Genomic DNA, 25,602 nt, shown 5'->3' with positions numbered 1-25,602 from the left:
GTTTATATGTTTATGCCGTTGATTTCTTTGTCCCCTCTTCAAAACGTCAGCTCGTCACATAAAGGTGGTTCGGCCGATGTATGGCGCTGAGGTGTTTGACGGAGAGACAGCTCGATTTGAGGTTGAGCTCAGTGAAGACGATGTCCATGGCCAGTGGAAACTGAATGGGGAACTCCTCAGTCCATCCACTGTATGTCACTGCATCTCAGCAGATATTCATTTATCTGTGGTTTCATTCTTTTACTTAAATCTGGATGTCGATACGCTAGTAGAGATAAACCGTAGTTGTGTCCTCATCACGTTTCTTTCACTCTCACAATTTTGCTGAAAACGTTTGTTGGCCATCTGCAGGATGTTGAAATCGTGGAGGACGGTGCCAAACATACTCTGGTCTTGTACAACTGCAGAGTACCTCAGACTGGCGAGGTCATGTTCACTGCTGCTAATGCCAAATGTTCTGCTAACCTGAAAGTGAAGGGTGAGCTTTCCACCTTCCTTTTTTTGAGTCAGCGTGGAAAGTCTCTGCCCACTCAGATATTTTGATTTTTTTATTAACTATCTGTCTGAATCAACAGAGGTCCCAGTGTCATTCATTACACCTCTGGCTGATGTACATGTGTATGAAAAGGATGAAGCAAAATTTGAACTAGAAATTTCCCGGGAGCCCAAAAGCTACCGTTGGCTGAAGGGATCTCAAGAGTTGTCAACAGATGACAAGTTTGAACTCCACGTAGAAGGAAAGAGACACAGTCTTTTTGTAAAATCTGCCAGATATGAAGATGAAGGTAAATACATGTTCGAGGCTGAAGATAAGAGGACATCCGGAAAGTTGATTATCAAAGGTAAACAAAGTTGGATCTCTTTAGTGTTTTTAGGAGAAGATTTGTTTGGGTACGTGACTGAATTCTTCTTTTGCGTGCTCGCTAAACTTTGTATGCCAAAAGCCTTTTAACGACAAACGCCACATTTCTTGTCAGGTATTCGCCTTGCATTTATCAAGCCAATAAGAGATGTGACCGTAAAGGAACGTGAAACTGCAGAGTTCAGCGTCGAACTCTCTCATGAAAAAATCCCAGTCGTCTGGTACAAAAATGACGTCCGTTTGCACCCCAGCAAAGTGGTGCACATGTCCGAGGAAGGAAAAGTGCACACGCTGGCCTTCAAGGAGGTCACAATTGATGACACGTCTATGATCAAAGTGGAGGCGATGGCCAAGACTTCAGAGGCCATGCTCACCGTTCTGGGTTAGTATCGTACCGCAGAGGGATGCATCCAGATTTCCATAAAGAATGTACTGAGTGCAGGACTCGTGTACTTGTTACCATGAAAAAACTACATCTTCCCCTTACTGTATTAAAATGGAATTAACGTGTGACATTTTTGGGTGAATGTATACGCTGCACTTGCCATGACTTTAGCCAGTGAATGTTTTCAGCTGATATAATCCTGGTGTCTGCCCACAGAGGGCGACCTGTACTTCACAGTGAAGCTCCAGAATTACACCGCTGTTGAGAAAGATGAGGTGATTTTGTCCTGCGAGTTGAGTAAGGCCGCTGCTGAGGTCAAATGGTTCAAAGATGGCGAAGAAATCTTTCCCTCCAAGAACATTTCCTTCAAATCTGATGGCAAGAAACATATGTTGGTCATCAAGAAGGCAGCAAAGAGCAACATAGGCGCTTACAGCTGCGACTGTGGAACTGACAAAACTACCGCTGACCTTAACATCGAAGGTAATACCTGTGGTGATCCAGCCCCTCAGACTCCACCGGGACTGCAGAGACAGGCCCCGCCCACCAGCATTCACCAAACCCCGCCTCCTGTTATCTCCATTTGTCCTGCACTACTGCAGCTTCCACTTTATTTCTAAATGCTTGTAAAAGTTATCATTATAATACTTGAGAATAATTCAACCTTGCACATCTTACAGTGCATGGTATTATGGATCTGTAGATATGTAGATGTGGATATACTTTGAAATGTTTTATGGGGTTAATTATTCTCAAGCGTTCCTCAACTTTTTTTACACAAATTGTAAGCTTGTCTTCTGATTTTAACTCTCCCGTCTTGTCCTATGTTTAGTTCATCTGTTACACTGTATCTGACAATGTGAAACTCTTTTCACAGATGTCGTCTAATACGTTTCCGTTCGCTTCCCTTCACTTGTAAGTTTCGCTAACATATTTTAACAAACTTTACAGAACGTGACATCAAGGTCGTCCGCCCACTGTACAGCGTGGAAGTTACAGAGACCGAGACGGCGAAGTTTGAGACAGAGATTTCTGAGGAGGACCTTCATGCCACCTGGAAACTGAAGGGCGAGACACTTCATCCGTCTGCTGTAAGATTTTACACCTATAAAATATAATTTCAACACATTTGTTGGAAATTCCATGAAAATGTTTTGAATTGGCACATTCATCTCTTGTTGGTTTGCACATTGTTTGTTCTCAGAATGTGGAGATCAAGGAGGAAGGAACCCGGCACTTATTGATCCTCTATAACTGCAAAATGGACATGGCTGGAAGTGTTGACTTTGCAGCAGCGAATGCCAAATCCTCAGCTCAGCTCAGGGTCAAAGGTGACTGAAACAAGTCTGAAGTCAATCACAGTGATTTTTGAAATGTCTGTGATAACATTTGCTAGTATGAAACTAAGGCTACGTTCACACTGCAGGTCTTGATGCTCAATTCCGATTTTTTTGTCTGCTTGTTCACACTACAAATAAAATGCGACAGCAAACGCGCTCTAGTGTGAACGCTCAAAGCGGCCCGCATGCGCAAAAGAAGACGTCACACACAACGCGCTCTGTTTAGACCCAGAGCAAACTATTGTTTGACTGATAATAATAATGGATTGGATTGATATAGTGCTTTTCAAGGCACCCAAAGCGCTTTACAATTCCACTATTCATTCACTCTCACATTCACACACTGGTGGAGGCAGCTACAGTTGTAGCCACAGCTGCCCTGGGGCAGACTGACAGAAGCGAGGCTGCCATATCGCGCCATCGGCCCCTCTGGTAGGTGAAGTGTCTTGCCCAAGGACACAACGACCAGGACAGAGAGCCCAGGGATCGAACCGGCGACCTTCCGGTTACAGATGCGCTTCCCAACCCCCTGAGCCACGGTCGCCCTTAATGTAAAGACTTCAGACTTTACGTTTCCCAGTTTTTGCTTTAAGTTATTTTGTTATTTACATAATAATGTAAATAACCTAATAATGATCCTTATTGCTGTTTTAGAGGAGCGGTGCTTCAAAGGATAGCTGCAGATTTCTGTCAGAATCTGCAGATTATACAGACAAATAAAATGTTCATGTTGTCTTCCCAACAGTTTCACTGACATCTACACTGGATGGCCAGGAAGCGTTCGCGATGTCTTCTCCGGCGCTGATAATTGGCGTCTGTCTTGTGTCAGTGACGTAAAAGACGGATTTAATGCGACATGACCATCAAACAGCAGTCGCTTTCTAAAACATCGGATATGTATCGGATTCAGCACCACATACGAAAGTGACCCAGATCGGATTTGAAAATATCGGATTTGTGCCGTTCACACTGTCACACCATGATCAGATAGATGGGTCGCATAGGGTCAGAAAAATCGGATTTGATGCGCTTTCACCTGCAGTGTGAACGTAGCCTAAAATTTCCTGAAATTCCTCCTCTTGATTTGAGTTATCAACCCATCCCGTGATCCTCTTCAGTAATAGAATTAACACAAGGAGCACTATTTGATCAGATGATAATTTGTTGTTTTTAATAATTCAATAAATAATTAAAAGTTAGTGATGCAGTTGTTTTAATAATATTTCCCTTCACATGATTCATTTTGATTGATCTTGTTCCAACTTGTCTCTGAACTAGAATTTAATTCAGTACAATATTTAAATAACTCAGCGACTGATTGAAAGCTCCTATAATGGCGCAGGCTTACAAGTTTCTAGAATTAAAAACTATTTCATATTTTGCTTCTCTCTCACTTTTAGATTTATCAAATCAGTAAATGTTCAGAAATAAAAGAAAGTTCAGCAGTCCAACTACACAATCATAAACAGTCATTCTTGTTCACAGTGTAGGGATTTAAATGTGAATTAACTTTAATAGATGAGTCATTTTGATGGTGAGACTGCAAACTCTTCAGACTGACAGCTTTCTGATTGCATGAGCTGTCATGCTGCCAGAGTGTATTTCAACAGGCTGTAAAGGGGCCTTAATTCAGGCATGTGAAGAAGCCTGTTATAAATAATTGATGTGGCTTGCTAATCCACACTGACTTCCTAGAGCTCTGTATGTCCCGTGTTACCAAACTCCCCAGTAGTGTGACGTTGGGTAACTCCTGTGAGGACATTCACATTCTCCTTTTCCTGGGAAATTGCAATCTTGTGATTGACAGGAGCAGACCGGCTTCCCTCAATGGATTTGGCAGATGTGGGCTCTCAGCCTATCAGGCTCCTTAGTTATTTTTGAAGCCACATTCCTTATCTAGAGAAGGGTTGCAGTGATTGGCAGGGAGGAAGGGTAGAACCCCAACTCTCACTGGCTCTGCCTGCCGTTTACATCTGACAGTAGGATTCATGCTAATGAGCTTGGACACCTAATGCCAAGTCTCAGGGCAGCTTGTTTCAGTTGTCCAAGGTCTTGCACCAGCAGCCTTCAGCTCAAAACACCATGAGGAATAGCCACTGAGGATTAGCCATGTCTCTCTGGGCTTTTTTTGGTTTTCATTGACCTGTTTTTCAGTCAGGGGCGCTAACCATGTTTTCTTCCCAATCTAAAGCCCGAGTGATTGGCCTCCAGAGGCCTCTGAAGGATGTCACCGTGACTGCTGGGGAGACTGCCACCTTTGAGTGCGAGCTGTCATACGAAGGCATCGCTGTCGAGTGGTTCCTGGGGGGTACAAAGCTGGAGCCAAGCGATAGAGTAAGTCTCAACACATCTGACTGAGCCCACGCAATGTTTCTTTACTGCGGACAGGATCACTAGTAGATTCACTTCCTGAAACACAAGACCCATTAACATTCAGTTACAAACCACTACAAAAGTCCAGGCCTCATGATTGTGTCCCACAGCCAGAATTTCCCTTTCCATTTGTACACAATGTTCGTTTTTTGTGTCCAGTGAACTGCTTCAGCTTCATATAAGGCTCTGCTGGTGTGGGTTTGGGATTCCTGGTTTTGAGATAACATAGGCAGGAAGGCTTTTCTGCCCCACAAGCGTTTCTGCAGGGTTATTTTTAACAGCTGAAGGAGGCTGAGGTGCAGGGCAAGTGGCAGCAGAGCTATGACAGCTACAGCTACAAAACACATGGGCTGCTATAAGTGTTTTGCTTGAGCTGATGCACTTGCTGTTTTCACATTGTAATTCAGAGTTGAACAGTGAATAGTCCAGGCCCTGAAATGAAATCGAGTCATATCCAGATCCAAGTGTTTAAAGTTTGAAGTAACCCGAGAACGCCGTGGTCCTTATGAATCGTTCCCTCCTTCTCGGTTGCACTGCATGTTGCATGTTTAGCATAGGTGGAGGTTTCAGCCACAGTAGTAGCTGAAGCACAGAAGAATGTAAAGCTGAATGTTTCCTCGGGCTCAATGAATAGCTTTTCCATCTCAGCACGTGTTTTTCTTGGGTAATACCAAAAGTGGCTGATTTGTTCAGCAGAGCATTTAAATACAAACAAACAGAAGAGTGTCGTTGGTACATGTGGTTGCACCTATAGCAGATTATGAAGAACTGCACTTCCTCGAGTTCAGTTAAGATTCATAAAAGTGTCAGTATGAAGGGCAAAAATGTAACTCTCTAAATTAAAACCAAAAGAAGAAACACCCCCAAAAAAATCTAGGTTTAGAGTTGGTCAAAGCACATGTTACAGCGTTATGGCAGATATAAACTCACAAAGAGTTTAAAGTAAAATTGATAAAAAAGCAGCAGTTTGTCTTTCTTCTTATAGAAAAGTGCTTCAGGCCTCACATGACAACCCAATTAATCGAATCTTATCTTTTATATTGAAGAAAAAATATGCAGGTTTTCAGCTGAAGATGTTACAAATAAAGTTTTTTTTATAGAGCTAAATAAACTTTATTATCAGTTTGTCTTGTTTTTACTTTTTCTGTCACATTTCTGCTTATCAGCAAAAGTGTTTTTCAGCATTTTAACTATGACACTAATAGGCCACTTTATCCTCCACACATAAAAGTACTGCCTACTTGTTGACAGCTGATGTGTCTTTTCATGCACACAGCACAGAAAAATATCATTGTACTTTCATCTTATACGGTTCTGACAAATATCATTGTTAGGAATGAAAAATCGAACCAAGTTCATTTGATGTCACATAAATTTCAGTTGTGCTTATTTTGTTAGTCTGATAAAGAAATGCTGCACGTTTCATTTGTGAGTGTGTTGTGAGGCAGCTCTGTCACATGCAGGACACAGTGGTAAAAGCAGCTGTTGGGTGTTATAGGTCGTGTAGTTTAAATTGGGAAAATGGGGAGGGGTGGAGGGGGAGGGGTGCCTATATTCATTTTGGCCGTCCAGGCTTAACCGAGAAAATCTCTGTGCTTCACATTCTGTAGATGTGGAGAAACAAAGGAACCTCCAAAGAACAAAGACTGTTGATCGCATATAAACCTGTCTTACCATTAGCAATTATTGCTTTGCTAACATGAGGAGGAGGACCAGGGTTTGAACCTCACGGGCAATGTTCAGTGACACTGCAATACCTAATCCTTGCACCAATAAGGTTTAATGTCATATATTCATTCATAGTCTGGGAAAAAAACAGAAAAATCCAAATTAGATTGGAAATTAGTGAGTTGGTTTAGTGAGATAAGATTTATACAGACAAAAACTGAATCTCTAAACTTGATATAAGATCTTCAGAAAAGTTAAAACCTGTGACATGTTGTGACATTCAGGGCAGGAAAATACTAAATATGAATGAATCTATCAACCTGACAGGAAGTATACAGGACAGATTAAACCCTGTGATTATCGACTCTGTTGCAGGTGGTGTTGAAGGCGGAGGGTAAAGTCCACACCCTGACTCTACGCAATGTCGAGCAAAACGAAGCCGGACAAATCAAACTCGCAGCCAAAGACTTCCAGACTGAGGCCAGTCTTACTGTCAAAGGTAACCCAACAACACTATTTCAGGATTTTTGATCTTTCTGAGTTAACTTAATTCCAGACACCCTCTCTACTTTCAAGATTAGGCTTAAAACTTATAGTCAGGACTGGATCAGGTGACCCTGAATCCACCCTGGTTATGCTGCAATAGACTTAGGCTGCTGGTGCCTTCCATTGATGCACTGACTGTTTCTCCTCTCATCCCTTTTGTGTTCATAGGCCACTCCGGATTTAATTATGAGTTATTATTAATCTCTGGCTCACTTCCACAGCATGTCTTTTATCTTGTTTCCCTCCCCTCACCTCCAACTGGTGGCAGCAGATGGCCCCGCCCCTCCCTGAGCCTGGTTCTGCTGGTTCCTCGTCGCTAAAAGGGAGTTTTTCCTTCCCACTGTTGCCAAAGCGCTTGCTCACAGGGGTCATATGATTGTTGGGGATTCTCTGTATTATTGTTGGCTCTTTACCTCACAATGTTAAGCCGCTTGAGACGACTGTTGTTGTGATTTGGCGCTATATAAACAAAATGGAATTGAATTAAATTGAATTGATGTCACCAGCTTTTATAGTGTCCTTCTAGAAGACAATAGCAATGAACACTGCACTTGCCACAGCTGACTGATAGAAAATCTCCAGCATTTTACTCTGCAAGTTGATATATCTTGGTGTCTTTATAAAATCGAGCATACAGTGGTTGTGTTGGTTGGTCTTCCAGTTCAATTTGTTTGTTTGTCAATGTGGATGGATACTGTTAAATGCACTTAAGATATTCAATTCAATTTAATTCATATAGCGCAAAATCACAACAACAGTCGCCTCAAGGTGCTTTATATTGTAGGGTAGACCCTACAATGATATATAGAGAGAAAAACCCAACAATCATATGACCCTATGATCCTACGAGCAAGCAGTTTGGTGACAGTGGGAAGGAAAAACTCCCTTTTAACAGGAAGAAACCTCCGGCAGAACCAGGCTCAGGGAGGGACTTGCAGTGCATGGTCCAAGTAGTTTCCACCACAATGGTAAATTTTCTGATTCAGATTGTAAACATGACTCAGGATCACAGACAGCTCACTGGCACAGGTCCTTATCATTTGTATTGTTGATTGTTTTACTTAGGTCTGTAATTTGGGTAGGTACATATCTCACAGAAAAAAGAAAACTTTATACTGTGAGATATGAAAAAAAAGGTTATTTAAAAAGGTCATTATGAATGTATAAACTTTACTTGTGGAGGCTGCACAGGTATATTATCAAATCCCCAAGATTATTTTGCACTTACCCATCTGACGCCAAAAAACACAATTGGCTTGGACCGCAGCTACTCTCTTACTGCAGCTTACTGAGATTTTACATTGTTAACTTACATTTTTCTGTGGGCATTTTAAGACTAGAAGAGGTGAAACGTTGCACTGATAAATCAACCACAATATGTGACTATCACTGCAGCCTTATTTTATTGGCCAGGATGAAATCCCACGAAAAATAAACTGATCTTTAGTGTTCAGTTTCTACTTTACTGAAATTCAAACTGCTGACTTCTCTGTTTCTTTGTTCATCCAGAACCACCAGTGGAGTTCACTAAGCCTCTGGAGGACCAGACAGTGGAAGAGGAGGCCACGGCCACACTTGAATGTGAAGTTTCCAGGGAAAATGCAGAAGTGCGATGGTTCAGGGATGGACAGGAGATCCGCAAGACAAAGAAATATGAGATGATTGTTGACGGCTGCAAGCGAGCGCTGGTCATCCACGACTGCACTTTGGACGACTCAAAAACATATGCTTGTGATGCTAAAGACTTCAAAACCTCGTGCTTCCTCAATGTTGAACGTAAGTATAGATGTGAAATGGGAAGAAAATTAAGTTAGAAGTTATTAGGCATGAAAAGGAACCCCAATTAGACTGTGACTCACTCCTTATTGGCCTAAAACAACCCTCTCAATGAGAAGGGGTCCCCACGGTAACTAATGGGCCCAAAATGGGACAGAAGTACTGGGCCAACTGCCGACTGTCTCTAAGCCTACAAGGAACTGTTTCGTCATAAAAACCCATCCTATGAATCTCCAGATCTGCGCTGGTATTAATCCTGGCAGAGATTTGGAAAGCCGCAGGTTTTGAGCTGAATGCTCATAAATTTGAATCTCAGCACTGAGCAGCCCCATTCTGTCACTTTATGGCTGAGTTGCAGTGTTTCTTTAAGGCTTCCACTTTGCAAAAATACCATTTATAGTTTCAGTCAGTGAGAGCCTTTGACTTGAAATCTGTGGGCGCGTCAAAACAACCCATTGTTTCACAAATGTTGGTAAAGGTGGGTCCTTGATTTTATACAGCTGTGGCAATGGGACTGAAAGCACCGGATTTCAAAGATTAAGAGGTGTGGCCCAGTAGTGTTGGTCATTAAGGAAACAGTCTCTGTTTTTGTTAAGGAACCCTTTTTAAGAGATAGATGGCACTCTGAGATTTGTGATTTTAAGCTCCAAATTAAAATCAAATTACTTTTAGCATGCCTGTATACATACTCATTTGTCAAATCCCAAATCACGAACTCCCCACAAAAGTTAAAGTGCCTTTTAAAACAGTAAAGAAACTTCCACATGAAGCCCAGAGGATACATTGGCTTTGCTCTTCTATTAAGGTAACCTCCCCTCCAGGAGGTGGGAAACTGAGTGTATTAACGAGTCTCTTCTCTTTGTCTGAATAGCTCCACACATTGAGTTCTCAAAGCCACTCCACGACGTCGAGGTTGTAGAGAAGGAATCGGCCAGGTTTGAATGTGAAGTGTCCAGAGAAGACGTCAAAGTGAGAACACACGCTTTTGCCAGATGAGCTTACTGTAAAGGTTACATTTCATGTTTTCTCTGGAGAAATCTTGCTCTCAGTGACCTCTTCCTTCACATCTCACAGGTCCGCTGGTTTAAGGACGGAAATGAAATCAGAAAGGGAAAGAAATACGAAATTATTGCACAAGGTCGCCAGCACATCCTCATCATCCACAAGTCTGTGTTTGACGATGAGGCTGAATACGAATGTGATGCAAAGACCTCAAAGTCCTCTGGCATGCTCACTGTCGTTGGTAAGAATCAAGAAGTTCTTCTTCGATCACAGCCTCTTTCTTCATACACGTATTAATGTGTTTGGTTACTTGATTTTATTATTTAACGTTAGATGTAATTGTTCAGTTCTTCAAAGCTAAAGATAATATTAGACAATTTCTGATGCTCAAAGTAAAGTTTTTCTCAGATATTTGAACCATCACAAGAACAGAAAATTACAATTTTCTTCAGTTTGGTTTAGTTGGATTAAATTAAATAAATCAAGGAAAACAGCACATTTTACATTTGTGTGACCATGTTTGTGATTTGGAGATCAGTCAGTGAAATTAGAATATGAGTTGGATAAGCAGAAGTGGAGAGATTGATTTGATAATTTAACATAATTTTGCTGAAGCTGAATGAGTTTTATGAATTAGATATAAATGATGTGAGCATGATAGCAGTTATGGCAGTTTACTGCTAAAATATATGTTGTTAAAAATGTGTTAAAAGGTTTAAGCAACTAATGGAGGATTCCTTTCATTGCAGAGGAGGAGACAAGGTTCACCAAGAACCTGTTCAATGTGGAGGGAACTGAGACCGACAGTGTAAAACTTATTTGTGAAGTCTCCAAACCCAGCGCAGACGTTATCTGGTACAAAGGAGACACGGAGCTGCCAGAGGGTGGCCGCTATGAGCAAATTGTAGATGGGAAGAGAAGGATACTCCTGATCAAGGATCTGAACATGTCTGATGCTGGAGAGTACAACTGCAGGCTAAGTCCCAGCAACAAAACTTCAGGAAATCTCAAGATTAATGGTACGCAAAAAATGTTAAAGGCACTTGGAACAAAGTAACAGCGAGAGCACTAACACATACAACAAAGAAAATGCAGAGAAATAAATCTAAAATCAGGATTTATTATTTTAAACCCTTACCTTTCAACATCTATCACTCCATTTGCAACCCATCTTGGGTAAAGGTTAGGTTTTGGTTAATTTCAGGCCATTGTTATAGGATATTTTACAATTTGAAGCACCTAAATACAAACCTTTTCACAGATAACTTGATTGATTTGACTTGATTTGAAATGTGACAGCCTCTAGGAAATGTTCGTTTTTAGCATGTGGCTAAAAGAAACCCAATTCTAAGCCTTAGTCTCACTGAAATAAAGCCATCTCTAAGCTCTGAAATGCTTCCTGTGTTGCAGAATTAGCTGCTGAGTTCATCTCAAGGCCACAAAGCCTAGAAGTGGTGGAAGGAGAGAAGGCAGCGTTCACGTGCTCCGTATCCAAGGAGACCTATGAAGTCAAATGGATGAAGGATGACGTGGAGCTCGAGGCCGGAGAGAAATACCAGATAGTCACCGATGGCAAGAAACGAATCCTTGAAATCAAGGACTGTGAACTTAAAGATGAGGGTGGATACATAGTTATGATTGGACCAACTAGAGCCAGCGCCGACCTTACTGTGCTCGGTAAGCCCTGCCCACTTTAAGTTTATCTCAGTTAATGGGAAGAAAACCTGCTCCCGGGAGACCAAATGAAGTTTTAAATTAGTTTGTTTTTCAAGTACACTAAGCATTTTCCCTGAATCTGTATTTAACAATTTAAATTCGAGATCAGTCTTGTTCAACATTGGCAGCATGAAGCAAAATATAGGAATTTATTGAAGTAAAATTTCTTTTTCATATTGAAAGTATATCTTTTTTTATTAATAATATTTTTGGCAACACATTCTGAAACGTAATATTAGCTAGAAGTACTTGCAGTGCAGGAAGGTGTCATTTTTGGGTTTTGTTTCTTTCCCGGCTCAAGGAGTTCAGCCGTTTGAAATTAAAGTCTTTTGTCCAGATGACCCAGAAATATTCTCATTGGTGTCTGCTCTATTATTTTCTGCAGAGAGACTGAAAATCATCACTCCTCTAAAAGACACAGAGGGCAAAGAAGGTCAAGAGGTCGTCCTGAACTGTGAGGTCAACACAGAGGGAGCAAAGGCCAAGTGGCTGAAGAACGACGACACCATATTTGAGAGCAGCAAGTACGTAATAACCCAGAGAGACAATGTCTTCTCCCTGAGAATCAAAGATGTCCAGAAGGGAGACGAATCCAACTACAGCATCAACTTGACCAATCAGAGAGGAGAGCATGCCAAGAGCCACTGCAGCCTGACCATCAGAGGTGAGTGGTTCCTGGCAGCAGCATGGCTGCATGTTTTGTTGTGTTTGCAGTCCCACTGTCACATAAACTCAAACTACTTTGAGCACTTAATGTATCACATTACAAGACTCACATCATCTCTAACATGATGATGGGTTCACCGAACAACAGTCCTCAGACTTGGTCCAGTAGATCACCTTTGGCAGGAGGAGAATTGTAGGACGTCCAATGCATTATTAGCAAAGTATATAAATGCAAAGTACCTACAGTATTAATGTCTGAAATATGACTGTACTTTGTGTTTTTCAGAGGAGAGTCTAAGAATAGTGGTTCCCCCGGAGGACATTGACACTCAGGAGAAGAAGACCATCAGCTTCTCTTGTAAGGTCAACAGGCCCAATGCCACTCTGAAGTGGATGAAAGCCGGTGAGGAGATTACCCTCAGCAAACGCATTGTCTACAGAGTTGACAAAGACAAGCATACGCTTACCATCAAAGACTGCACCCTGGCCGATGAGGGTGAATACACAGCTGTAGCCGGAGATGACAAAGCCACAGCAGAGCTCATCATCAGCGAGGCACCGACGGATTTCACCGTGCACCTAAAAGACCAAACAATCACCGAGTTCGAGGACGCAGAGTTTACATGCAAGTTGACCAAAGAGAAAGCTGAAGTCAAGTGGTACAGAAATGGCCGAGAGATCAGAGAAGGACCCAGGTGTGTGAAACGTTTCTTTTTCTCTGTGAATGATGTGAACACACTCTGTTCATTTAATTTTAAACTGTGACCAACACAACAAAGACCAAACTGATTTCACTGTTAATATATTTCATTATAGAACCTTATTATCTTTATATTATAAGTAAATACAGAGTACTAAATATATACTGTACTGTGCAAAGGTCTCGAGCCGCCCCTTATTTCTTCATACTTTGGTTCCAAGGAGCCATACTATGTCCTATTGTTCGAAGTAGTCCTGAGCAATAGATCTCCAGGCCTTCTGAAGGTTTATCATTGTTTGTGTTTGAGCACTGGCTGCTTTTTTTACTCACTTTCAGCCCAGTCCATTTTCCATCTGTCCATCTATCCATTTTCTTCTGCTTATCCGGGGGCGGGTAAACCCTGAATAAGTGGAATGTCAAGGAGTTCACAGAGATGTCACCTCTCTGCCGTGTGCTGGGTCTTCACCAGGCCTCGTTCTAGTCTGACATGCCCGAAACACTTCACCCAGGGGGGCATCCTTTACAGCATGTCCCATTTAGTGCTGCAATCATTTCTATTACTTGCACCGCACAATAACGGTTTACCACTTTGCAGAGAAAGGCAAAGCACATACACGCCATCAAGGAGTACTCCTGCATGCCACGGTCAAAGTTTAAGCAAGTTGGACGCTGGTTTAGCTCACTGGGATGAGCAGGCAACCATATGCTGTGTGGCTGGCCCGGGTTTGAGTCCAACCTGCCGCCCTTTGCTGTATGTTCCCTCTCTCAATCTGCTTTCCCTTCAGCCTCTCTGTCTAGCCAATAAAAAAGGCCAAAAAAACCCAGTTCAAACCAGTTGACCGCTGCACCCTGTGACTTGCCTTTGCTCAGCCAATAGAAATGAAGCCTACAGCTATGCCAGGTTCAACCACACAATGAAGGAAAACGTTCTGTGCAGATCCAAGTTCAGTGAACTTTTTGACGTACATATGTAGGGACCTCCAGTCATTAGGGAAGCTTTTTTCCTCATACTGTATTCCATACATGTGTGCACGTGTTTTAATAAATCACCACATCTGTTTCCCATTGTCATAACAAAAGATAAAGAAATGAGGGGTGGCTGAGTCTTTTGCACAGTACTGTGTAAATACAAATTAATCAACAAAAACAAAGGGAGAAGTTGCCCTCAGTAATTTCAGTGGTTTTGAACACACGTTCCTGCACAATTACTCTCAGTTAGCAGCCGTAATCGGAGCAGGACAAATTAGCATGGCCAGCTAAACTGCACCCCCAAATCACAAACTGCAGTAACTCCCAGACTTAATGACTTTACACATTTACAAAGGAGAAAAAACAAAAGTTTATTTTTGTATCCATACAGAATTCTTCCTGATGAACAGTGTCCTCCGTTTTTACACTTTACTGTTTTGGAATCTGTCTCCTTCTTTACTTTTAAACTATTCACTATTTTGTCTCAGATACATATTTGAACGAGATGGAAAGATTTGCACTTTGCGCATCAAGGAATGCAGACCTGATGATGAATGTGAATATGCCTGTGGTGTGGAGGAGAAGAAATCCAGAGCCAGGCTTTTTGTTGAAGGTGAAATCCTCAGAGTTGCCTCCAAGCGTTTTCAGTAGAATGTAGTTCCTCTTCTGTTCCTGCTTGGTGTGACCACTTTAAAAATGTTATTTTGTCCTGCAGAGACCCCAGTGGAAATCATCAGACCCCCGCAGAACGTGTTTGAACCTCCAGGCTCGGACGTTGTATTTGAGGTGGAGCTCAACAAAGACAGAGTGGAGGTGAAGTGGTTGAGGAACAATATGACCGTTGTCCAGGGAGACAAATACCAGATGATGAGCGAGGGTAAAGTCCACAGATTGCAGGTCTGTGAGATCAGACCTCGGGACCAGGGAGAGTACAGAGTCATTGCCAAGGATAAAGATGCAAAGGCCAAGCTGGAACTGGCAGGTGAGAGTGCAGACACAAAAAATACAATAACCGTCACTGCAGTCACTGCTACTGCAGTCCAAGTCCAAGGCATTGTCCAGTGAGCCATGGGTTACCTAGAAAAATCAGTGTTGTGTTCAGTAGTCATTGTACCTGCTACATGTGCTACTGATGATATATCTCACCTCTTGCAGCTGTGCCTCAGATAAAGACCACTGACCAGAACTACGTCACAGATGTTGGAAAGCCTGTTATCATGGTCGTCCCCTACAGTGCCTATCCACAAGCTGAAGCTGACTGGCTGTACAACAACCTGAGTTTGCAAAAAGACAACATCTTCACCTCAGCTGAGCACACAGAGTACCGATTAAAGAACCCCAAGAAGGTCGACGAGGGCTCCTACAAGATCATCATCAAAAACAAACATGGAGCGGGAGAAGCTTTCATCAACCTGAATGTCATTGGTAAGGTCTCCTTTGTTATGTAGAAGCAGCTGGTTAACTACAAGTAAACAAAATTATACTAAATTAGTGTTAAGACAGTTTACAATTAAAATTACACTGAACTGCAGCTTCCACAAGGATTGTATAGTAATTACGTGTGATATTAGAGATAAAATAGTTACTAGTACAAGCTAGTTTTTTTAAATAGTCTGACCACTATTGGGATCATTAATGTTAAATGTGAAGCCAAATCTGGACAACACATCGGCAAAAGCTGTGTTCTGCTATATTAATCTAAGTCAGATGATACATAGTGCCTCAGTATTTCTCAACCCATACATAATGAATGTTACTTAAATCTGCAGGTTCTTTCCTTCAATAGTAGCTGAAGCAGCATGAAAAGGTGCAAAACATTATTTTTAATTGTCAAAAAGAAAAGCATAAAAATTCTCAAATCCCGTAATAACGAGTGAACTTTAAAAGCACCAGTCATACTTAAAACAACAGAATAATGGTTGTTGTGTGGTATTTTCACATCTGCTGTTTCTGTGATTAAGAATAAACTTTAGAACGGGTTTCTCTTCATTCAGATCTGATACTGTAGTGTAGATGTCCATAGGCTGCTTATCTTATCCTATTATGTGATTTTCTTTTTCCAGATGTCCCAGGACCTGTGAAGAACCTCCAGGTGACTGACACTGCAGATGGTGAGATCAGCCTCGCATGGGAGGAGCCTGAGAGCGATGGCGGCAGTAAAGTCATCGGCTACGTAGTGGAGAGACGTGATGAGAAACGTAAGACCTGGACACTGGCCACCGACCATGCCGAAAGTCCTGAATACACAGTGACCGGCCTCCAGAAGGAGTCCAAGTACCTATTCAGAGTCTGTGCCCGAAACCGGGTTGGCAGCGGACCCACTGTGGAGACTGACGAAGCTGTGCAAGCTAAGAACAAGTTTGGTGAGATTTACTGTATTTATTCATCTTTTGCACACATTTAAATAATGATGTAAAGTAGTTCTGATGTTAGACAGTAAGCTTCACTTTAAGGTAACAAAAAAGATATAAAACTAAGTTGAAGAGATGTTACTTTTTTAGGTAAAATAAAAACAAACAATAGTTTGGTCAACTTTATAAATATAAAGACTTTATATTGCAAAATACTGATAAAAATTTGTAGTGCATGAAGTGATATCTTGGTAATGTTAGCTTATTGTTCTCATAACTGAATTAGACGGAGGCTAAATCAAATTATCTGAATATGGTGAGTATGGTGTTAATATAACAAACATGCCAAATCTTTGAAGTTAAGTTGACCTGTTCTGCTCATATCCTTGTTTCTTTTTTAAAATCTTTACTCTGTTAGAGTTCAAAATAACCCATGATATTTTATTTTAAACTGTTCCTTTACACAGCCACCAACTTTCTCTTAGCTTCTTTATGAGCCACAGGATGTTTCAGATTAAACATTGATATTTTGATGAAAGGAAATTAAACAGAGTCTAGTTAAGTGGACAAAAGTAGCCCAAACTTCCAAGTTCAAGATCTTTGAGGTGCAAATTTAACTTGATATATACTTTAATACTTGGATGCTTGAACACATGTTCACTAAAATATATTTTGTTTATCTCTGTAGATGTTCCTGAAGCTCCTCTGAATGTGATCGTGGGAAACGTCACCAAGTTTGGCTGCACTCTGTCTTGGGAGCCTCCCACATCAGATGGAGGCTCTCCCATTACCTCTTATATCATTGAGCTCCGCGACAGGACGTCAGTGAAGTGGTCTCCTGTCCTGGTGACCAAACCTGATGACCTCAGTGCCATCATTAATGATGTCATTGAGAATAAAGAGTACATTTTTAGAGTGAAAGCTGAGAACAGAGCCGGTGTCGGCAAACCCAGTGCTGCCTCACAGCCCGTCAAAATCATGGATCCAATCGGTGAGTTTGGCTCATGGAAAGATGATTGGTTACCCTTTCTAGTAAGAAAATGATTATCTAATGGTTAGATAAGGTTAGTCTGTCCCTCAAAATCAGGGAAAATCCAGACACAATATTGAACAGAAAGAAGCTAGCACTCCGAAGCAACTTAACTAGTTCAGTGTCAACCTTTCTTGCCTGGTAAAACGTAGCACACACACTGGTTTACCCTAGGATACTTCTAACTTAACAGGTTTAAAATTGGTGTTTTCTGATCACCTGCAGAGCGCCCCAGCCCCCCTCTGAACCTGTCCTGGCAGGACCAGAACAAGAGCTCAGTGCAGCTCACCTGGGAGACTCCACTGAAGAACGGAGGCAGCATGATCACCGGATACATCATTGAACGCTGTGAGGACGGTTCTGACAAGTGGCTCCGCTGCAACGCCCGCCTCTGCCCTGACCTCTTCTACAAGGTACAAATCAAAGAAAATCATCTGCAAACCTGAGTAGCTGTTTCGTTGATGTTCAGTGTCTTGTGACCAAAAACAACCTTTGAGTAAAAGCCCTTTATCAGCTGCTTCGGGTTAAAAGCGTGTCATTAGATAATTGACAAAACAAGCCTTCCAGCGAGGGTTTAAAAAAACCTGTCATTTAAAAAAAGGCATACCAGTTATTTCAAAGTAAAAACCTCCCAAAACTGTCTTTTAAAGTCTTTTACAAGGTTTTTTAAAAGTTTGACATTTCTTTGTTGTAATCCCTCACTGACGTTTGCCTCAGGTGTCAGGTCTGAAATATGGGACTAAGTACAACTACAGAGTGTTTGCTGAAAACGCTGCCGGAGTCTCTGAGCCTTCAAACATCATCGGACCTCTGCTAGCTGACGACCCACATGGTGAGATTAATGAATTAGTTCATAGTTATTTTATTCATATGCTATTCCTTCATAGTAAAATCCTTGGCAAAGGCAGGCACGTTAAAACCTCTGTCTCTTCTCCAGTTGGTCCAAGCTTTGACCTGAGTGCTTTTAAAGATGGCCTGGAAGTGATTGTTCCCCAGCCTCTCACCATCAGAGTCCCCATAACTGGATATCCAATACCTGTTGCTAAGTGGACCTTCGGAGAGAAGGAGCTATCCAGCGTGCATGATGAGCGGGTTTTCCTCATGACAAAGTCAACATTTGCAGAACTAATGGTCACTCCGAGTGTCCGTCCAGACAAAGGCATCTACACGCTACATCTGGAGAATGATGTCACATCGGTCTCTGGAGAGATTGAAGTCAATGTTATTGGTACACCTTAAAAACACCTTAAAAATCTTCCTTAAAAAAACTTGACAAATGTTACATTTTTGTTAAAATTGTGTCATCGGATTTCTGTTTGTGTCTCCAGCTGCACCCAGTGCTCCAAAGGACTTCAAGGTCCTTGAGGTGACTCGGCAGCATGTCCACCTGAGCTGGGAGGCTCCAGAGCATGATGGAGGAAGTCCTCTGATTGGCTACCAGGTGGAGAAACGAGACGTGTCCCGCAAGACCTGGGTCAAGGTACAACAGTGACATCGGCTTTCAGAGTGTGCTGAACCAGCTGATAACTACATAATGTGTCATCTAATATTTAAATTAAAAAAGTGTAATTTTATATTTTAAAACACACACACACGTGTAAGAGAGAGAGTGCTCTGTAATTAGCTGGCTCTGGGTATTCATGAACAAGTAACAGCCGAATCGTAACAACACCTGCTGACTGGCACTCGTATAGTGCATTTCCAGTATTATCACCCACTCAATAATATCTCCCCTCATACTATCTCCATGGCCCCAGCCTGTCATGAAGAAATGTTTAGCTGGACTGCACATGGTGATGAAGGACCAGTTAAGCCTGATGGTAATTCTTCTTTCTCTAAGGTGACCACAGGGATCCAGGATCTGGAGTTCACCGTTACTGACGTGGTTGAAGGGAAGGAGTATTTGTTCAGAGTCACCGCCTGCAACAAATGTGGACCGGGAGAGCCAGCATATATTGACGAGCCAGTTAACGTCTCCTCTCCTGCAAGTGAGTAAAGGCAGTGTTCAATGTGTAACATTGATGTTAATGATAATACTGGCTGTCTCTATTAATCAAAATACTTAAACACATTCTTCGTACACGTAGAGTCAGAACAACACGAGACTTCCTTTCGATTAAACTGCTTCTGAGAAACTTTCTAAGCGCTCCAACTGTTTTTTTCTCCAGCTGTCCCCGACCCTCCAGAAAACCTGAGGTGGAGGGACAAGTCAGCCAGTGGCATCTTCCTGACCTGGGAGCCGCCAAAGTACGATGGCGGAAGCGGCATCCGGGGCTACAATGTTGAACGCTGTCAGAGAGGAACGGATAAGTGGGAGCCCTGTGGGGACTTGGTACCTGAGCTGAAGTGCCAGGTGACGAATCTTATTGAGGGTCAGTGGTACTCTTACAGAATCAGAGCCCTGAACCGACTTGGAGCCAGCCGGCCCTGCAAAGCCACTGATGAGATCCAGGCTGTTGATCCTAAAGGTACTTGTGATGTAGTCCTCTTAGGACCATGAAATTGCATATGGTGTAATCCAACGTTACAAGTTATTCCCTCGTATAAACGCCGTATAAGCAAGCCATTAGTTTTACATGGTCACACTGAGCTTGCTGTCCTCTTTACTCTATTGTGACTATGGCATCTCAATGCCCACCTACTGACTGACTTCTTGTCCTTAATTTCTATGCAGAGCCTCCAGAGATCCAGCTGGATGCCAAGCTTCTGGCTGGTCTGACTGCTAAGGCTGGCAGCAAGATTGAACTTCCTGCTGATGTGACAGGTAAGCCTGAGCCACGAGTCAAGTGGACCAAAGCCGACCTGGTCCTCAAACCAGACGACAGGGTGTCCATCGACACCAAGCCAGGACACTCCATGGTCACCATCGCCAAGACAAAGAGAGATGACAGTTCCACTTATATCATCGAAGCCACCAACAGCAGCGGTCGTGCCACTGCCACTGTGGATGTCAACATCCTTGGTAAGATCAATTAACGACTGAGAAAGGTACAGATTTTCCGTTTCTGCTGATTACAATTTTAAATCTGCTCTTCAAAACAGATAAGCCTGGTCCTCCTGCTGCTTTTGACATTTCTGAAATCACCAATGAGTCCTGCTTTCTGGCTTGGAACCCTCCACGTGATGATGGTGGCTCCAAAGTTACCAACTATATTGTTGAACGGCGAGCTGCTGATAGTGAGATCTGGCACAGACTGTCCTCCACTGTGAAGCAGACCACATACAAAGCTACCAGTCTGATCAAGTTCAAGGACTATATCTTCAGAGTATTTGCTGAAAACCAGTTTGGTGTTGGTCCAGCTGCTGAACACCCATCAATCACTGCCAAATACCCCTTTGGTAGGCTACCTTACATCTAATATCTTAGAAACAGAAATTTCCATTTCCAGTTTTCGTTTATGTAAAGATTCATATACAGTAGTATTTTTTCTGTTTGTTTGGATTGAAATGTTTGATGCAGCATTAAGATGGAAAAACAGCTTAATCGTACAGTTTTTTTATAAGATCCTGTGAGAGATTCTTGTTCTTGTTGATTCTCAGCTAACTGAAGAGTTTAGTGTGGAACATTTATCATAATCAGGCTTTTTTACTTGGTCAAGTACATCAAGTCTTCATGACTTGGACTAACCTGATGCATCTGATCTTGTCCTCAGATACTCCCGGGGCTCCTTACAAGCTGGAGGCTTCAGATATTGCAAAGGACTCTCTGAATCTGAACTGGTATGAGCCCGATGAGGATGGAGGAAGCCCAATTACTGGATACTGGGTGGAGAGATACGAAGCTGACCATGACAAGTGGATAAGATGCAACAAGCTGCCAGTCAAAGACACAAACTACAGGTGAGCCTAGCTGTCACATTTCAGAACTGATGTTTATACATTGAGCTTCTTTGGTAGATTAGTGTGCTGATGTACATTTCCAACAGACAAGTTTAAACTCAGGAATAATAGAAAAAGTACTGGTGCTCCTGATGTTTTCTGTTTTCTCTGATACTTCACTGAAATGAAATGTGTTCTTAACTATAAAAACACAGTACAACTACGTGGGATAGGTGGCTGGTCAAAACAAGTTATAGCATCTAAAAGGTTTTCACTGTTACCAGGTTCACCTTCTATCCAGGACTCTCTGGATCAAGTACATTTTAGGAGATAATAACTTTAGACTTCATTTATGAGCGACCCCTGTATACGGACAAATGTGTGGTTTAGTAACACCAGACTGAAATCTAACTGATCTGGTTACTTTTGTTGTTTTCACAAAGCACCTGTCCCATAAGTTAACCTGTTAGAAAAAAAGTTAATTCAGTGATTTTGATGCCAACAGACAAAGGCTGACTGAAGCAATCAATTCATACAGCCGTCACAGCTGTGCTTCAGTGTCTTACACCGAGCTGAAAAATTGTCTGGCAAATAGATCTGATGAAATAAATCCCTGGATTTTAGCATGTCTCACACTCATGCAGTTAGACAAATGGTGGGGGTCTGGTAAGGAAGTTGGGGGGAAGCAGACAAGCAGACAACTCCACAGGAAGAGTCTTTTGTCTCTTCGAGGACTCTGGGAGGTAGCAATGGAGTGCGAACCTTAAGCTGTGAAACAGCTGTGTACTGCCTTTTGTTCCTGGAGACGGTATTTAACTGAGAGCCATGCTAGGCTCAGTGACTCTGCTGACCGTCTGCCCCGCGATCATGCAGGCTCCACCAAGCTTGGTTTTCTGTTCTTTGTTTGTGATTAAAGAATGTTAGCTACCGCTCACCGCTCGTCTGCAGGCTTTACTTAATGGAAAACTTCCACAACAATCTCCATTGTTCACATTTGCAACACTACAGCAGCAACACAGCAGTGTTAATACTGGCCACTGAGTCTTCATCCGAAATGCACTGCACCTTGTGATAGTTCCCAAAGTTAAAAACAATTGATTTGTGTAAAAGCATATGGGAAACTAAGATTATGCATCATCAATATTATTCAACATCTGACAATGGAAATGAGGCAACAGTATAAACTGAAAAAACAAAACGTTATAGAAGTTTTTTATATTTGCATTAAAATGCAGGTAAAAAGAGAACTTTCATATGCTATAACTTTTTTGACCAGTCAAAGACACAAAAAAGGTTAGCCTAGCTACTCTGATGTCGAATTTCAAAACTGACTCTTGCATTAAGCTTCTTTGGTAGATTACAGTGTACTTTTCTTCATTAGGGTCAAAGGTCTTCCAACCAGGAAGAAGTATAAGTTCCGAGTCCTTGCTGAGAATCTGGCCGGAACTGGAAAACCCAGCAAGGAGACAGATCCAATCCTTGTTAAAGATCCTATTGGTACTAAATTTCCCTTACTTCTATAAGCACTTTAAATCTGTTTAGAATAGATAAATATGTCACGGTTGTTTTTCCTACCAGACCCTCCATGGCCCCCTGGCAAACCCACAGTGAAGGACGTAGCTAAGACGTCATGCTTCCTAATGTGGACCAAACCAGAGCATGACGGCGGAGCAAAGATTGATAGCTATGTCATTGAGATGCTAAAGACCGGCACCACGGACTGGATCCGCGTGGCAGAGAACATCCCCATGCTGGAATATTTCCTAAAGGGCCTGATGGAGAAGCAGGAGTACTCGTTCAGAGTGCGAGCTGTTAACGTGGCTGGAGAGAGCGAACCCAGTGAACCCAGTGACCCAGTGCTCTGCAAAGAGAGACTCAGTAAGAATAACTCATGATCTAAAAACAGAAAAACATACTGGAGTAAAACATAGATCAATGATCTGTTCTGCACTGACTGCCACATTATACAAGAGGGGTGAGCTTAAAAAAATGTGCAATTTATAACACACACACAAATAAACATAGATATTTAGTGTGTGTGGTTCTATAACACAGGTGCTGTCAGACAATTTAGACAAACATGAAATAAAAACAAATGTCCAGAACACAAACGGTTAACTGTACAATAAGCATACGTGGGGTTCTCTGAGAAAGGTTCCCACATAAGCCTCTCAGAGTGCTAATAAAACTGCCATAAAAATACACAGAGGTGGGTTGATTAGAGCTGCCTTATTTTTTCCAGCATATTTTTTTATGACAAAATTTCATAAGGTTAAAATTTTGCATTTATTCAGGGTGGGTTTTTTTGTTTTTTAAATCTATGTCCAATCATGAGCATCAGTACAGTGGGATATATCATAGCTTCAGTACCAAAACTGAAAACCAAAACTTAAATGCACGCTTGGATAATTGGTAAAAATGGAACGCCCTCGGGAAAACGTCTATGTGGGGAATACAAGACAGGAGGGCTGTTCAACAGCTGAACTCTCAGACTGGCAGCTCAGCATTTACTGTTGTAGGACAGCTGATCAGTGTTCAAACTCTGAGCACGCTCACCCTGAATTAAACAGGTTTTTTAGATGAAATGTGTTTTCATCTGGAAAAGACAAATGATGTGACATGTAAAGCACAGTTTCACATTTTCTTAAATTGAGTTTAATTGTTTAAATTTAGTTTTAATTGTTGGAATATTTGAAGTTTTAAACAGTCAAAACATTTCCCACTAAGACAAACTGGTAGAGAATAAGCGTGGTACACTATGGTATATGGGCGACACATCCGACAGCTGGTGCTCTGAAGCTGGCCAGGTCACACCGACAGATTAAAACTGTGGTTTGTCTTCCTTTCCCCAGACCCTCCCTCAGCTCCACGCTGGTTAGAGGTTGTCAACATCAGCAGGAACAGTGCTGAGCTGAAATGGGCGGTTCCTGAGCGCAATGGCGGTTCAGCCATCACCAACTACATTGTGGAGAAACGTGATGTGAGGCGTAAAGGTTGGCAGACTGTGGACACCACAGTCAAAGAGCTGAAGTGCGACGTGAAGCCGCTCAATGAAGGGTCGCTTTATGTGTTCCGTGTTGCTGCTGAGAACGCTGTGGGTGTCGGACCCTTCTGTGAGATGGAGGACTCTGTGCTGGCAAAAGACACTTTCAGTAAGTTAGAAAGGATGCGCAGTCGCACAAATCATTTCAATTTGAAGGCAATGAAAATCCTCACTGCTGATCTGTCAAAGAACGACGATAATGTTTCCTCATTTCCAGGTACTCCTGGCCCACCCTACGCTCTCGCTGTCAGTGCTGTGACCAAAAGATATGTGGACTTGCAGTGGGAGGCACCGAAAAACGATGGTGGAAGACCCATCCTCAGGTTACATTTTACCATTTTATCACATTTTATCTTGTACCCTGTATGTGACATTGCACAACTTAAGTCCCGTGCAACTTAAACATTTCTGCAAAACTGATTTCCTTACGTTTCTCATGCAGGATAGGAACTTAGTAGACCACCATGTAAATGGCACCTGCAGCAGAAGCAGCAGATTTGTTTCCTCGACCTAGTATGTATAAAGGTCTATTTCCCTTGTATTCCATTGGGTGTTCAGGTATTCCATTGAGAAAAAAGAGAAGCTTGGAACTCGCTGGGTGAAATGTGGGAAGACCTCGGGTCCAGACTGTAAGTACAGGGTAACAGACGTCATTGAGGGAACAGAGGTTCAGTTCCAGGTCCGAGCTGAGAACGAGGCTGGCAGTGGACACCCAAGTGAACCCACCGAGATTCTCACCATAGAAGATCCAACAGGTCAGCTCAGGAAATAGATAAAAAAATAAATAAATAAGCTTCATATATTTACAGTAAGTGTATAGTTAAATTATTGTATAGTTTTTATAAAATGCTATAAGCACGTGTGCACTTTTATAGAGCTGTTTCTAATCTCGTTATACTATGTATAATGACAATAAAGGCTTTCAATTCATTAATAATTATATTGTAACAGTAAAAACAATTTAAAGTGCGGAGAGTCTGAGTTTATATTCTCCCCTCCAGGCATCCCATCACCACCCATTGAATTACACGTGACTGGAGCCAGCCGAGACTTCCTGGCAATTGCCTGGAAACCTCCACAAACAGATGGCGGTGCCCCTGTCAGAGGATACCACATTGAGATGTGTGAGGCTGGAACTGAGAAGTGGATGAGGGTGAACTCCCGTCCAGTGAAGGAGCTCAAGTACCGCGTAGAGGAGGGTGTGACCCCTGAAAAGGAGTACATTCTGAGAGTGAGGGCCGTTAACGCTATCGGAGAGAGCGAACCGTCGGACATCTCTGAAAATGTCTTTGCCAAAGACTCTGACTGTAAGAATCTTCATATTTGTTTCTGAGAGTCACCGGTGCCCTTCATTTG

General features: G+C 42.2%; 1 protein-coding gene across 30 annotated transcripts in view; it reads left to right on the top strand.

Annotated features, from left to right (window-relative positions):
• Nucleotides 1–25,602, top strand: part of ttn.2 (titin, tandem duplicate 2) — a 226,054-nt gene that overhangs the window by 103,073 nt on the left and 97,379 nt on the right. For 29 of the 30 annotated variants that reach the window (XM_040034145.1, XM_040034143.1, XM_040034160.1 and 26 more), the window contains 36 exons: nt 51–190; nt 352–478; nt 576–842; nt 978–1,244; nt 1,464–1,730; nt 2,199–2,338; nt 2,452–2,578; nt 4,779–4,921; nt 7,004–7,127; nt 8,684–8,950; nt 9,822–9,919; nt 10,025–10,193; nt 10,702–10,971; nt 11,363–11,629; nt 12,054–12,332; nt 12,621–13,029; nt 14,492–14,616; nt 14,719–14,985; nt 15,159–15,428; nt 16,067–16,366; nt 17,043–17,345; nt 17,610–17,797; nt 18,102–18,216; nt 18,322–18,612; nt 18,713–18,864; nt 19,225–19,372; nt 19,553–19,852; nt 20,059–20,346; nt 20,427–20,723; nt 21,038–21,224; nt 22,585–22,700; nt 22,782–23,081; nt 24,056–24,355; nt 24,464–24,569; nt 24,805–25,001; nt 25,248–25,553. In XM_040034145.1, the coding sequence (XP_039890079.1) occupies nt 51–190; nt 352–478; nt 576–842; nt 978–1,244; nt 1,464–1,730; nt 2,199–2,338; nt 2,452–2,578; nt 4,779–4,921; nt 7,004–7,127; nt 8,684–8,950; nt 9,822–9,919; nt 10,025–10,193; nt 10,702–10,971; nt 11,363–11,629; nt 12,054–12,332; nt 12,621–13,029; nt 14,492–14,616; nt 14,719–14,985; nt 15,159–15,428; nt 16,067–16,366; nt 17,043–17,345; nt 17,610–17,797; nt 18,102–18,216; nt 18,322–18,612; nt 18,713–18,864; nt 19,225–19,372; nt 19,553–19,852; nt 20,059–20,346; nt 20,427–20,723; nt 21,038–21,224; nt 22,585–22,700; nt 22,782–23,081; nt 24,056–24,355; nt 24,464–24,569; nt 24,805–25,001; nt 25,248–25,553 (7,917 nt within the window). The remainder of the gene's footprint in view (nt 1–50; nt 191–351; nt 479–575; nt 843–977; nt 1,245–1,463; nt 1,731–2,198; nt 2,339–2,451; nt 2,579–4,778; nt 4,922–7,003; nt 7,128–8,683; nt 8,951–9,821; nt 9,920–10,024; nt 10,194–10,701; nt 10,972–11,362; nt 11,630–12,053; nt 12,333–12,620; nt 13,030–14,491; nt 14,617–14,718; nt 14,986–15,158; nt 15,429–16,066; nt 16,367–17,042; nt 17,346–17,609; nt 17,798–18,101; nt 18,217–18,321; nt 18,613–18,712; nt 18,865–19,224; nt 19,373–19,552; nt 19,853–20,058; nt 20,347–20,426; nt 20,724–21,037; nt 21,225–22,584; nt 22,701–22,781; nt 23,082–24,055; nt 24,356–24,463; nt 24,570–24,804; nt 25,002–25,247; nt 25,554–25,602) is intronic. The other variant, XM_040034153.1, reaches the window with a different exon arrangement.

This window comes from Simochromis diagramma, unplaced genomic scaffold (assembly GCF_900408965.1).
Source record: "Simochromis diagramma unplaced genomic scaffold, fSimDia1.1 OVJJ01000176.1, whole genome shotgun sequence".
In the NCBI taxonomy this organism is placed as follows: domain Eukaryota; kingdom Metazoa; phylum Chordata; class Actinopteri; order Cichliformes; family Cichlidae; genus Simochromis; species Simochromis diagramma.
The sequence above is the reverse complement of the archived record's forward strand: the minus strand, read 5'-3'. Positions and strand labels throughout refer to the sequence as shown.